At 44.4% G+C, this 15,130-nt stretch overlaps 1 protein-coding gene across 3 annotated transcripts in view; it reads right to left on the bottom strand.

The window, feature by feature from the left end:
• Positions 1 to 2,703: 2,703 nt before the first annotated feature.
• GTF3C2 (general transcription factor IIIC subunit 2) overlaps positions 2,704 to 15,130 on the bottom strand; it is a 1,345,710-nt gene continuing 1,333,283 nt past the window's right edge. For all 3 annotated transcript variants that reach the window (XM_069605483.1, XM_069605484.1, XM_069605482.1), the window contains one exon: positions 2,704 to 6,164. In XM_069605483.1, the coding sequence (XP_069461584.1) occupies positions 5,946 to 6,164 (219 nt within the window). In that variant the 3' untranslated portion in view covers positions 2,704 to 5,945. The remainder of the gene's footprint in view (positions 6,165 to 15,130) is intronic.

Genomic DNA, 15,130 nt, shown 5'->3' with positions numbered 1-15,130 from the left:
CAAGGTACCAACAACTATGCCAGAAAGCGGACCACTCTTGTGAAGGCGGCTTGTTTAGCCAGTTGTCCAGCTAAGGAAAAAAAATGTGAAATTATACCAGAGAGGGGCTGCCACAAATGCCACAATCTTCGTAAAGACTAAAAGATGGGGAGAGGTCAAACGCCAGGGCTGCAAATTGGTAGTGGACGCCCCACCCAAAACTAGAGGTACCAACAGTGTTTTGGGTGGAAATGAACGTGAACATAGGAGTCCTGAAGGTCCAAGGAAACAAGCCAAGGCAGTAACATTCAGAGCCTGCAAGATTTAGGCGAGGTCCATGGAGAGATACAAGGTCAGGAGCTGCAGATCGAACCCTTCCCTCTCCCCATTGAAGGAACCAGCTAAATGATGTAAGTATGATAGATCACCTCAAATAGGTAGGTGTCCAGAGGGGTCAAGGAAGGGCAGGGTGCTTTATCAGAAGAGTGCTGTAGGAAAGAATCGCAGAAACCCCGCAAAATTAAATACAGGGCCACGTATCAGTGGTGGCGTTGGTTCACACATGGAAAAGCATGGTGTGGCTCCCTTCTGCATGAGCGCTGCAAGTTCGAACTACAAAGCGTTTGCAGTGGACATGGCGATAGTGGTGGTACCGCTCAACTTGGTGGAGTCGAAATAGGACATCTCATGCACCCTCTGTTGCCTTTCTTACAAGGCATGACCTCAACCTTAAAACATTTCCTACAGGGCTAATCCCGGGGACTTGGCCGTGGTCATGAACTTCAGAAGTTTGCTGTATGGTTAATCCATGGTATTTAGCCATGGCCCTGAAATTGTCAGAGGTTTGCCATGAGGTTGGCCGATCAAAAGGCAGTTTCTGCAACTTTACCTGGACGTTAAGAATGCAGCTGAAGATCAGCATCCAAGAGTGCCAGTGGACCAGTGCTCCATTGCTATCGTTCTAGCCACATGAACAGCCATGTGCAGGCGCGCCTCATCAGGATCTCTAGGGGCAGATTGCCAGTGGCCTATCACACAGTGTGTGGGATCAGCTGTCTAGCGTGCTAAGCTCCCTTGAGCAAATATTTTTCTACTTAGGGCATTCTGATATTAATCTCTCTGTCTGGAGGGAGGTTAGGGAAGGTGACTGTCTTCATCCAGGCCGCAGAGGCAAGGACTAAAAGACTCTTGTTTTGGATGGATGGACGAAAATAAACAAGAAAGAACAAAAACCAGGGTCGACTGGTGCGGACATGCGTTTCCAAGCCAAGTCCTTGGACATGGCTAAAGCCGAAAACAGGCTTTTCCCAGATGGCCAAACCTGGGTCAGAGTGTAGGGGTTTACATTGTCTCCTTGGATGTGAGTGCTGTTCCGATACAATACAAGGAGCCAATATACCCAGGTACTCCACTGCTTTCAAGACAGTGCACTGAAATGAAACACACTCAGTCTCACAAGGATTGGCTTGCATGATATCCAGCAACGGAGATGGTCTAGACCACTGGCCTATCTCAGGTCAGCAGCTAGATCCTCTCCCTCCTCATTCAGAGAATACAAATCCCCAGGGAAGGCCTGCAGCACCCTTGCTTCCAAAGATTCTAACAAAAGGGGGATAGGCAATCACCCAACAAAAAATGGGTTTTAATAGCGCCATTGATTAGCTCTCTGAGACCCAACTTTAAGGAATACAGTGAGTGGGATCGCAAAGCTTCTTTACCAGCACGAAAGAGCACTTTAGACCATGGCCCAACAACTGGCGCCCAAGTCGCATGCTCTTTCATAAAGATATTGAGCAGATGAAGCTTGAATTATTCCCACTGCACCAGTGTTGAGGTATGGATGAATGGTACCACGCTGAAACAAAGTTAGTTGCAGTGCAGACTCTGCATTCAAAGATGAAGAAGTAGTTCTGTGCGTTTCAGAGAGGAAGAGCTTGTAGACTTAAACATATTTTGCTGCTTCTTGTTGATTCTGTTTTCTTCGGATAGGGCAGGGAATTTTTCTGGGTACTTTAGAGAGGAAGGCACTCGTAGAGGCCTTACGCTTGGTGGGAAGCATGTGAATATATTTCATGCCCTCTCCCAAATGGCCTGAAGGAGCACGGAATGACAGGAGTTCTTGTGATTGTGCCCTAGAGGCACCGGATTACCTTGTACTCATCGGCTTCTCACAGTTCTTAAAGGATTTGAAGCCGAGGCCTTATCCCCCATGGGGACATGACATGGCATAGCTGAAAAAGAAAATAATGGTGGCTTTCCTGAAGCAACATCTGATTGCGCAGGAAAAACAACTCAAGTAATGGAGTGTATGCAGAACTATATATAGTACCCATGTTAATGGAGTAGAGTTGATGCTGAGGTGCAGTACACCTCCCGGAGGCTGAAACTTTCACCAATCTACCCCTTAAGGTTTTTTTCTATGGTGAACAATCTGTGGGTGGATGGTATCCACGGGAAAATGGAGAATTATAGAAGAAATTGCATTTTGCCCATCAGCATTTCAAGGATGAATAATTGCGTCATAATAGATAATGGCTCACCATATCGATCTACTGAGCAGTTCATTCAGGCTGGTTTGTCACAGTGACGTATTCTTACATTCTCAACTGAAATTCAATAGTAAATGTGAACCTCACACTTTTCCAAAATCTATCGGTTTACAAAACTATGCGACACACGTTAAATGAAAACAATAACTATAAAGAAGAACATTTCAAACTGTGGTTTAAAAAAAAAGCTGTTTTATTAAACAAAAGGTATCCAGAGTGTCCCATCAGAGCTCAATGTGAGCGACTTAGCATTCAAATCTTACAGCCAGAAAAATAACATTTGAAAGGACCGTATTGAAGTACTGTCTTCAATAATGTGATCCCTCACAGGTGTATAAATATACAATCCCATACAAATAACCCAGGGCACGACCTACAAATTCTCGTGCATGCACAGTTATGTATATTCAGAGAAAATACACGCCACACGATTAATTTGCTACATACACATAAGTGCCTGGTCATTTAGGGTGGTACCATGGGCACATTTTCAGAATATCCACCACGACCGTTTTGGCTAGTTCAAGCCCTAAGGACTAGGTTTGACCCAGGAAGACAAACGCTGTACGCTGTCTGCTTGGTACATCCCCCAATGGAGAGGTCCACTCAAAGAGGGCGAGGACAAAGAAAGGCGACTGCGTGCAGCTTAAAATTTAGAAGATTGTTCCACTTGGCTAAAGCCGCCTCAAAACAAATGTATGTCTTTTCCAGTCTGCAAGTTCAGTAGGCATAGGATGCCAATGGTATGGCTTGTCAGTAGGGACAGGAGCCCACGCATGTTCATTTGGATCGGTGCAAGCAATAACTCAAAAGTATATATGACTGTTCATTTTACAAACTGACTTGGCCAATAGAGCTTCATAAAACATACTTACAAAGTGAAAAAAACATAATGCATCAATGTGTTGTTCAGACACACCCACACACACACCCACAAGCGCGCACACGCGCACACACACACACGCAGCTATAGTCCTAACGCTGCCACAAAGGGCAATGCATCAAACATATCCTTATGTACAAGTCAACAACTGCAGGTTCATGTGTCTAAACCCTGACTTCATTAGAAAAAGAGAGGAAGAGAATAATTAGTTTAAAAAAAAAAAAAAAAAAAAAGGGTAACACGCCATTTTCTGTCCATTGCCCAAAAATTCACAATAAATAAATGATCTGTATTGAAAGATTGCCAGCATGGGCCTCTTCTGTGGAGTCACAAGATGAGGCAATAATCAGGTTACTCTACAGAGGATGTCAAGCTGATGAGAATGCCGATTTTAACAGAATCCCCCAATAAGGTCTGTTAGATGGGGGGGAAAGTGTTTTTATTATGGAAGGGGTAACAGAAGTAACGCTTTCTCTTTAGCTCGCATGGTAGACAGTTCTGCTGAATCTAAAACTCAAACCTATATGGAACACGTATGGCCCATTGGATGGGGGGTCTACAGCACTTGAGCCTAAGTCAGGTGTTTATTTGTGAAAAACAGCAATCGGATTTAGCTCAATAGCTCGTCCCAATATTTTGCTGGACAGAATGGGCAAAAATCTGTTTTCGGCATTCCTCATTTGAATAGGCTCCTGCACTGGCTAGATGGTGCAATTTACCCACAGTTTTGCTCGGTACAAAACCCTATTCAATATAGAAGTGCATCCCGATTAAAAATGGTATTGGCTTTCCCCTAGGCTAAAATAATTAAGACTATTTCCATTTGATTAAAACAGCTGGAGCATCGCCTTCACCATGCCATCTGTCCACCAGACTCCATAGCTAGCCCAAAGGAATTGACAAGAGAACATAATGTGTGTGTAGTAGCACACAATATTGCAAGGTTTTGGGCAGCTGGGAACTGCAAGTACATGCCATGCACCCAAGTGTCCATGCCTTGCAATGTGATATAGTGTTTTAAATACGTAAGAATGGTTCCAGGGTTAAGGTTGCAAAGAATCAACAGGAACATCAAAAATAAGACACCATGGCCTATTCATCCCCAAAATTACACGGTTGCCAAGCTCCAAGCCCAGAAGCCTTGGCAAGGTCCTCACACCTTGTGCAAGCAACTAGAAATACTACAATAAGCTTATGAGGGTGCAACCCGAGACATCTTTAGGAAGAAACACTTCTGCATGGGCAGAGGAATACATTGATGTGGAGAAACACCACCACATGGTCCTTTTAGGTCACCAAAAAGACAAGCCCAGCTTCCATCCTTTGATCTAGATCTCTATGAACTGTGTATGGTGACTGTTCCTCCCCAGTCAGACAATTGCAACAATAGGATATTGAACAGAGGACTAGACATACGCCAGTAATACCATCTGCATGTGTTACAAGTGCCATCAACTCAAATAGTAACATTGTCACTTGGGAGGGAAAATGATCAAAACAACATTACAATAGATGTACAGCCCTCATGAGAAGAATGACAAAGTGACGAGGACCACCACCACCATCGTGGTCCAAGAGGTTCCCAAAAATGCGATTCCCGCCTCGGTGTCTGGTCATTTGATTGCACTGGATACTCCCCACCCCCAATCCATGTGATCTGTTGCATTGATTGTCTAGGGCATGCGCTGCTTTCAGCTTACAGTGAGATGTATTTGAGTGACAACATATCCCACGATTGAGGTTTTAAACAGTACTATTAACACTATAGTAGTATATGGAATAAACTTCACAGAGTAAACAGAAAAGGGGCACTGTATGACCACCATAGGGACTGTTCGTTCTAAAAAGGCTTTCAAACTGTGTGTGCAACCAATTACAAAATATGGGTGGCGTGAGAACAAGTCTAATCGCGACATTCACGACTAAAAAGCCATTCCCATAGATTTGGATGAAAACTGGTTTAACCGCTGAACCAATATATGCTAAATGATGTGAAATCAAACCAAAATCTGAACTGCATTATTTCACAAGTCTCTTTTTTGCCATAACCACCAGCAATGTGCCTGGAACAGACTGTCACTTAGCCGAATGACTGGAAGGCCATGAGAGAATTGAGAAATGGCATGGGCGCACTCTTGGCCAGTGCATCACTTTGATGTCCGTATTAAGCAACATTTGCACAGCACAGTATGCGGTCCTGTGCTACACGCAGTATAGAGGATCAGCAGGGAATGCAGATGGGACAGAAGAGACAATACTCGGCTCAGCATGTTCAAAGAAATCACACTTTCTTTGAATTATTTATAGACTAGAAATGGACTCTTCTCATCATCCCTCAGAGGATCAAGCAAGGCAGCATTGTAGTCACACAGGTCTTCAGGCAAGATGAATCCTCTGTGCGGGTTGTGAGCAGAGGTTGCAGTGTTTTCTTGCGTGGAGCAGTGCGCAGTCAGTGCCTGGCATATGGGTCCATGTGAGCTGAAACAGCCTCTAGCCCTCCTGCTAGTGTCTGGGCAGATGAGCAGATCTTGCGACTATTCGGCCTGCACAACACTGTGCCTCACTTCTGGGATGTACTCCGCTTCATCCTGCATCTCATTCTCATGCATAGTGCTGAACTGGGCTTGGCACTCCATGACTAGCTTGCGTCCAACATGTAAAGCCAGCCCTCTCATGCAGTGAGCTCTGACGAGCCCAGCCTGCCCTCCAGAAATCAACCAGCCATGAGAGTCCAGGTTTGGATTGAATCGGACCTAAAAGCATTAAACATTAAACAGTTAGAAAGCGGTTTATAGGTTTTCCTTAAACATTTTTTTTTTAAAACAGTTTATGTCTTATCACATTTGTATGTTCTGAACAAAGTGTCGCAAAACAGTAGTGTCATGCACATAGAGCAGTTTCACATCTTAAAACATGCAAACGTAAGCACTAATGCATTACAGAAGCCCCTACTTCTAAATGGTTATCCGCTTCCAAATCTTTCTTGAAGCTGTGCCTTAACTCAAGCGAGCTAAATGGACAAGAGAGCCTGGCTGGCGTTTAGCGGTGGCAGGGCGTGGGATGCTCAAGAACGCAAAGAAACAAAGAAATGCCCGTTTGCCACCTTCTCTGCTTCTCGAGGTGCAACCTACCTCTCAATTGGCAAAGGCAGCCAACCCATGCTGGAGGAAAACATTGGATCTCATCTGCCACAGCCTGCTTCAATGGGCTAAGCAAAAATATAGTTTTACAGGTAATGTCACAAGCTGCAAAGGGTGCATTGGTTAATTTAGGGGCAGATCGCTGCAAGTATGGCACTTTCAAGGATCTCTACTAATGACAACACGAATTAGTGAGCATCCTTGGTTCACAAATATGCACAGGCCCGCATACCTTTTCCAAGGCAGGATGTTTGCTGCACTTAAACGAACTGAACAAAACAGGGGAGCTAATTTTGAATGGGCCCATAATTTGGCAGCGGGGAACCGCTACATTTACACCTCAACGTAAGTGTACGCCACTATTATTTGCCCTCTGCAGTGCAAAAGAAGGAAAATGCCACCTGCCATGTATGCATAGCAGGCAGTGTTTAAAATGGATCCCTATGTAGTCTGTCGGCTTTTTGACGGTGCAAAAAGCCGGCACGCTCCATAGGGATCCCCATAATTTGCACCCGCATGAAAATGCATGCGAGCGCAAATGCTAGAGTTTTTGCATGGCCGAGAGTAAGGGAGCGGCGTAAACGCAAGTTTCGCTCCAGCACTACTCTCCGCTACACAAATGAATGAAAATGCGGTGAGGCGTGAATTCAAGGCATAAAAGCCTTGCGCAAGGCTTTTTTTTTTTTTTACACCTTTCATTCATGTTATGTCACAGACCAAAATGAGCACCACATACCTCTGAGAGAAGTGAACATTTATGAAAAGATTTACTTACTTGTAATGTTTCCTACCACAGTTCCGCAAACAGAAGACAGTTTTCTATAACCACTGAAAATATTTCCTTTCAGGAGGGGTATCGGGATATAAAATAAAGACCATGTTTTAAGTCCATCTCTACTGGAAAATGAGGTTATATGATGAACGGCACCCTTTGTGAGAAGAGGAAGTACCCTTCTTCGCATTAAGTACGCGCTCCAAGTAGCGCTGTTTGCTGGAACGCCACTTTGCCACTCTGCCCTGCAAGCTGTCACTGGATCTCATTTGGACATCTACTGGACTCTATTGGTACTTCTAATACTTGAACAAGTATATATACTAAATATTACATCATTGTCCAAGTATATATTGCTGAAACACTTTTTTATGCTCATATAGGTGGCTCCGCCCCCCTCCGCCCGGAAGTCCTCTTAATTGCTGTGCCGCGCGCATTTGCGCGTGCATTAAGTACCTGCTCTAAGTAGCGCCGTTTGCTGGCTCGCTGAGAGAGCTGCACTCCACTTTATCTCCTCGTCCCTTATTTTAGTATTACTAATCCAACTACGACTGCGTTACTGTTTTCACAGCAGCCCACTAAGCTTTTTTTTTTTATTTGACTCCTGAGCAAACCTTTGTGCTGTCTCAGTGAATTTAAGCACTAAGGTCTGCTCTACTACTTGTTATTAAAAAAACGAAAAAAATAAAAATAAAAACTCTAAAATCACCTTCTGACGCCGTGTAAAATCTTTCTGTCAACTAGCACAGGCATCGGAGGTTAACTGAGCTATTTCACATCATTCAATAACTGAAAGTAAGTTCTAAGATCCATTCTTCTGTTTGTTTACACTTCTAATTCCCTCCGGACGCCGTGCGAATTCCTCATTACCAACAAGCACAGGCATCGGAGGTTAACTGTGTTAGTCTATACCCTTCGAGAATTGCAAGTAAGCTCTAAGGTCTGTTTTACTGTTTGTATTTCTAACGGCTTTCTGGCGCCGTGCGACCTCTCCATTATCAACACGTACAGGCACTGAAGGTTAACTGTGTTACTTTACACCTTTCAATAGTTGTAAGTAACCACTAATGCCTGTTTTATTGTTTATATTCCCAATTTCTCTTTGGCGACGTGCAAACTCTCTATTACTATAAAACACAGGCATAAACTGAGTTACTTTACATTACTCAACAATTGAACGCAAACACTAATGTCTGCTACAATGTTTGTTTATTATTATTAACTACTTCAACGTCGTCCGAATTCTGCACTACCAACAAGCATACGTATTGGATGTTAAAGGAATGGTTTGGTCAAAAAATTTCATTGCCCCTACGGGTCGGCCATGTGTTTTTAAGCCTTAGTCACTCGATTTTAGAAAAATTTCCTATGGACCTTCCCCGACTTTTCGTCTATTAAACTCACGCGAAAACAGGCACCAGGGAGCTGCCATTTTGTGATAATCCTATCATTTCCCCCATAGCCCTGGCTGACCTGCTTTTGCGGCACTAAATCATATCCCCCGCCCCTGAGCCTGTCACCAGCAGACGCGTACCGCCCATTTCCCAACGCCAAAGCACGTCTCGTGTCAACATTCGCTGCGCTTCAGCTAATGACGTGTCGCCATGGAAATGGCAGGACGCCTCTTTCCTCAATAAGTATAAACATACCGTTTCACAACACACAGCAGCATATTTTCTATTCCATTCCTCTCTCTGTGCTACTTCGAGTATTCTGTGACTCGTTTCTGTGCTCTGGTCAGCTACCTTCGTTGCTTGTAGCCCGTGTGAACAGATACCAGTACCACCACTATCAATTATTTTAGTTTAACACACAATGGATACAATAATGCCCTACATGTACGAGCCCGAGTATACCGAGGAGGAACTACTGGAAAGGGAAACACGCGAAAACGATGGGTCTTCGGACGGCAGTTGGGAGGACGATTCAACAGCTGAAGAGCCTGGACCTAGTCGCATGGACGGTGTTTCCACCTGGTGCACATGCAATCGGTGCAAGCTAATGCCAACCGAGGACGAGAACTGCTGCTGCTGTGAAAACTCGGCATGCGTGGCCTACATTTCGGAAGGCGAGCCACGACCGCAATGCATCACCGAGCTGCCAGACTTCAGGGCAGCCTGCCTCACACGGTCCGTGTTGAGGATAATGATGGTGCTTATGCACGAACTTCACGCAACTTTTCGTCCTCGTAATCCGAGTAACGAATAAGTATACTCTGCTTGTCATGCCACTCCCATTTCATGGTCTTCTACTATATCCAAAATTACATATACATATCATTGTAACGCACAAAAGTCTTTCAATAGTGTGCAGTGTCTAGATAGCATTTGTCCGAGCAGAATGCCATTAGTTACAAGAATTGTCATTGACAACAAACGTTTATTAAACTTATCTTGGTCATTTAAAAACAGTTTGTTTCATTCCTTTTCACAGGTGGTACAGGCTGGTGGCCTATCGTTCCTTTACATGGTGGCTTCACGGGAGGCTTGAACACCGCGTTCAAAGAGTGATACCCGCCTGTGCCGTTCGTGCCATAAGAGAAACGTTCCCGAGTGACAGCGGTCAGTACAGGGGATTTTCTCTAGCTGTGCTGCAACCTGAACTGTACAATGTGTAAAGTTTTGTATTTTTGTGTCATCAAAATAAGCTACAAAATATAACACCACATATATTTTAACAACGGTTGTTTCGATTTTTTAAATCAATCAAGTGCGTCTCCATTCAAGGATGGACGTCAGACACCTGTGCTCAAAATGGGTGAAGTTCAGGTCGCTGTGAAGCGGGGTGGTCACTATCTAAGCTAACATAATATATTATCAATAATGCATGCACTAAATAACACTTGTTCAAAGTCTTTCAGTCGGTTATGTCTCTATAAAAGTCACATATCTATACTATCAATTAACATTGGATTACAGACCTTAGGTCAAGGGTCTTGACCGCTATAATACACTGTTTGAAGTGTGGGTCTGTGCTCACAAGAATCTCCGATATGTGGCATTTGTTATGGATAGGGAACGATATACTGTAGTAGGGGTCTAATGTTAGTTGGGCATCTGCTAGGTGGGCATCATGGCGTGGTCAGTGGTCTGGCACATGAAGAGAATACCTTGCAGGGACACAGGGTCAGAATGGCAGTAAGTTTCCACTGGCGAGTGTGCGTGGGCAAGGACACGTTTGTGGAGATGAACGAGCCATGTGCTTGGTTCAGGCCGGTTCACATGCAGGACCGTGATCTCAGAGTGATGTGTTACATTTATTAGCTGTTGCAAATACCTCTGGAGTTTCCCAGTCAGAGTAGGAACGAGGCTGTGGGCCATGTGCTCTGCGCGCTGTACTATCACAGTGAGGCCTGGTCACCAAAATGGAGTGGAAAGGGGGTACAAAAATGGATGCCCCGTGTCCTGCTCAGTGTTCCCATCTACGTGAATGTCATTCAAAGTTAACATCACATAAGGGGCAAGGGGCGAACCCACTACTGGAGGCACTTGGTACGAGTTTCTACTGAGAAGTAAAGGATGAGAGGGGCCTGATGGCCCCTCGCTCCCACACACTTGCCTGTACGCCAAAAGCCTGTTTGCACCGGGGATGAGCGCTGGCATGGGGGGCTGTGACGGGCGCAAACGGCCAAGGTGCCAAACAGCATGTACACTTCAAAAGGTATCCCACGCCCAGGGGCCATCGCTCACATGGCCTCCTCAGACCCAGTGTCTCCATGCAGGCCTCCCCCGAGGCAGGCCGCCCCCCTGCAATCCACATAAGTGTGTCTCCATTCAGCAGTCTTCCTGTGCCTTATCTGCACTGTTAAAGACTCCAATCAAGCAGTCCCACTAAGTCAGTGCCTTGTCTGGGATTGCTCAAGGGAAGCCCTTACTTATATATTTTATGTCCAGTTCGTGTACTCTGGATGACAACCCTTATATAACATCCCTCTCTCAGAATCCCCCTGACCCCACTGAGCCAAGAAGTAAGTTTGTTTTGCAAATTTAAAAGGTTTATTTGCGAATTAAACAATATATATATATATATATATATATATATATATATATATATATATATAATCATCGCACTTTTATAATAAATTAATAATTGATATCACACTTAGACATAGGACAGTGGGTGATGTGATACTAGCACACTGGGTAACTACTTAGGAGTAGTGTAGAGGATAAGGTATCTGAGAATGCTTTATATGGTGCAAGGTGGAAAAGAAGCAACACAGGAATAAACTTGATATGATTTCAGCAAAACATAATATAATCACTTTTCCCCTTTTGGCAATTCACCCCCCCTCTATGCAATGTAAGGAGGTGGAAGTAACACACACAGTCTTCAGGAATACAATCACAGTACAATCCAAATTCAGTTCCCCCCTAGCAAGCTTAGATCACAAGGATGATTTTAAACACAGGCAAAATCCTTTTAAATGTGGTGGCAATGAAGTGAAAAATATACTCAAATTGCTTTTAATTCCCTATAGGAGGTTCAGGGTGAGTGAGAGATACTTTAAATCAGTTCAGGATCACTTTAGCGATGCTCTATGAACGATTGTCAGGTTGCAAACGAATTTCAGCAAAGGAAAGCAAGGAGCTGCTATTTTGCCAAGGTAAGAAATTGAGCCAAATCGCAATTCGTTGCAATTTTTCCGAGTGCGTCGAGCGCGATTACGGAAAAAGTATAATGAATAGAAAGTCGGTTCTGGGTTCGTTGGAAAATTTCGTGCCTAGGACAAACGGTTCCGGAGATACGGACGATTTCGTGAAGGTAGATTGTCAAAAGAAAAATCAAGCTCAGAATGACAGATGACAGTTTTCAGGTTTGAGATCACAGAAGGAACACAATATTTCTAAGATGCAGTTCTTGATAGGTTAAAATAGTTTGAATTAGATTATTTTAAACTAAGAGATTGGGTTTTGCACAGTTCTGGCGGTACTCACACTATATTTTGGACAGGAATGCGACTTTGCCACGGATCGGGTCAGGATTGGACTGCGGTTCCCTCGCCACGGACGGTCTCTGCCTGGTTCTGCTCACAGCGATCTGGGTCAGCTCTGCTAGCGGCACTGCACAGCTGTCTGGATCTCTGGTTCTGGCAAAAGTTCTTGGCACTGCACGGCGGTCTGGTCTCTGGTTCCGGGTACAGCTCTGCTTTCTGGGCGTTTCTGGCACAGGGTTTTAGGCCAGAATCAAACAGCTCAGCCCAGCTGTTTTACTCTGATGTGCCCCTTGGAAGTCTGGGGTGAATCAGTTTGCAAAGGATTTTGAGGCATGCTGACAAATTGTGAAGTCTGAATTCAAAGTTCTGGTCTCTATCTGGATTTGAAGTCTAAGTGCTGGATCTGGTGTCTTCTGGCAAAACGCTCCACAAGAAATCAGCTTGAAGTGGGAAGTGAATGTCTCTACCTGTCCTGCACAGTCTCCTTTTACGTGTTTAGAAAGTGGGAGGGTCGGCTCATCTTCTATGCCCAACCCTCTCAACTTATCATTGGCCAGTTCCTCCTCTCTCCCTTGATTGGGGGAACTGGGTTGTGAGTCAGAGTGATGAGGTAGGTTTATGGTCAGAGGATCCTCCCCTTGTCAAATGTCACACAAATCTATTTCTGATCCAAATACATATTTATCTATGTACCATTTTTCTAATATTATACGTCCAGTTAACATTTTCTGTAGCACCGAACCATCGATCCCTGTCTTTGTAAGATGTCGTGTCCACTTATGACAGAATTCTCCCCTTTTCATCCAGATAACGACCCCTAAACCTTTCTAGATTTTACACAAATGTGCACCAGGGATATGGGTTTCAGATGATAAAGTGTCAGATTTTTAACATGCATACATTTGGAGTAACAACCTTTTTTCCGCTACTATCCCCAAGAACATACCACAGGGTCCTAACACCTCTTAAAATGTGCACAGAAAAATCACAAGAATGATGATGTTATTTATATCATTTTTACAAGTCCGCACTATGAATTATCCATCTTTTTAAAATTATGCTCTGGCCCCAAAGGGGTGTGGTTTTCCAAAGCACATGGTGGAATTTCTGGTTTATCCACTTCCCCCAAGCTCAGCTGGCTCACAGATGCAGTGCCCCTCCCAGATTCCTTCCAAGAGGAAGCCATTTACGACCCCCCTAATTTAAAATTTGCCTGGGCCAAGGACAGTGCTTTGTTTAGTTTCCTGTAGTCCCCAGGTGCTCCTCCCCTGATTCAATCAGGGAGGTGTCATCTCCTTTTGGTGGGGGCAGCAGAATGCAGCCATACCTGGGAAGAGTGGCTGAGCAAGTTTCACTCCTGTCGGGGGTAATTGCCGGGCAGAATTCACTCTCTTCAAGCCAGGTTTCAGCTAAATGTCACTTTAGTTCCCAGTTTTCTACATTTGAACCAAACTTGCAATTTTTACACATGCAGCTAGAACGTTGATTCTAAGTTCAAAACTATGGCATTTAACAGTTGAAAACTATGTACCACTCAACAGTAGGTCACTCATTTATTTTAAACATTTAGATTTTAGTGTCTTTCAGTCCAATTTCACTTCAGCTGCTGACATCCACAGCTCAGCCAGTTTTGTTATAAACATTGTTTTGCGCTCTTTCGCTTTCCAGATTTTGTATGCACACAAGTCTACCTTCTGCCAAATGTCTGCTGGTGTTCATTGAGATTTTTGAATCTCTTGCGATGTTTAAAATAGGCATTTTTAGCTTCCATTTCAGAGAAACCAAGGTGATTTCAAAGCGCTTTTTTTTTGTAGCCACCGGCACTGCTGTTTTTCCTTTGGCACACATTTCACTCATGGCACTCCTGGGCCTATCACGCTCGCACTGGTGGGTGGCAGGTCAGGCGACCATTTTGGTGTGCGCAAAACTGCGCGGTTCTCCTGGTTCTGGGATAGAATGATGGGCGGCGACAGCTCATCCCCACATCTACCCAGTCTAATAATTCAACATGGGTCAAAACCCTTGACAGCACGCCCCAGGCCCATCCATCCCACCCCCTCTATCAAAGGCAGTTCTCACCTGGGGATGGGGGGCTGTGACGGGCGCAAACGGCCAAGGTGCCAAACAGCATGTACACTTCAAAAGGTATCCCACGCCCAGGGGCCATCGCTCACATGGCCTCCTCAGACCCTGTGTCTCCAGGCAGGCCTCCCCTGAGGCAGGCCGCCCCCCTGCAATAGACATAATACCACGACATACACATGTCATTCATTCACAAACACACCCCTGTTTCTAATACTTTATAAACCACTTGATATGTCTCATGAGAACATCTTTGTGCTTTGCAAGTCAACTCCTGAATCTTCTACCTGAGAAGCACTGAGATCTATGCTAATCTGCTCGTCGCCGTGCTATCTGTGACCGCTTCGAGCAAACTCGTCATTGTGCTACCTGTGGCCATCTACCTGTTCTCCTGCAACATACTACTCGGCCTGCTGAATCCAACTGTTTGTTGGTCAAGGTAAGGCCATGTATCCTAGTCATATTTCGGTCATTTTTACATTTCAATCTAGTTGCTATTACAGTACCCAATAGAGCTATGGTCATTGGTCTCATTGCTATTGACTTGAGTTTCAATTGTTATGCTATCAATAGATCTATTTATTTTCATCTGTGTCAATTGTCATCGAATTGCATCCTTCGGGGGTCCAGTCTATAATGTAAGCATGGTTCCTTCTCGTGCAAGACAGAACATCCAAGGGACGAGTCACATGTTCAGAGTTTAGTCACATAATTTAAAACATTTCTGTAACTTATGCAAATACTAAGCCGCACATGATGAACTGGTATAGTTCCGGCGACCAAAACAAA

Source organism: Ambystoma mexicanum, chromosome 4p (assembly GCF_040938575.1).
Source record: "Ambystoma mexicanum isolate Mex_15411 chromosome 4p, UKY_AmexF1_1, whole genome shotgun sequence".
Lineage (NCBI taxonomy): Eukaryota > Metazoa > Chordata > Amphibia > Caudata > Ambystomatidae > Ambystoma > Ambystoma mexicanum.
The sequence above is the reverse complement of the archived record's forward strand: the minus strand, read 5'-3'. Positions and strand labels throughout refer to the sequence as shown.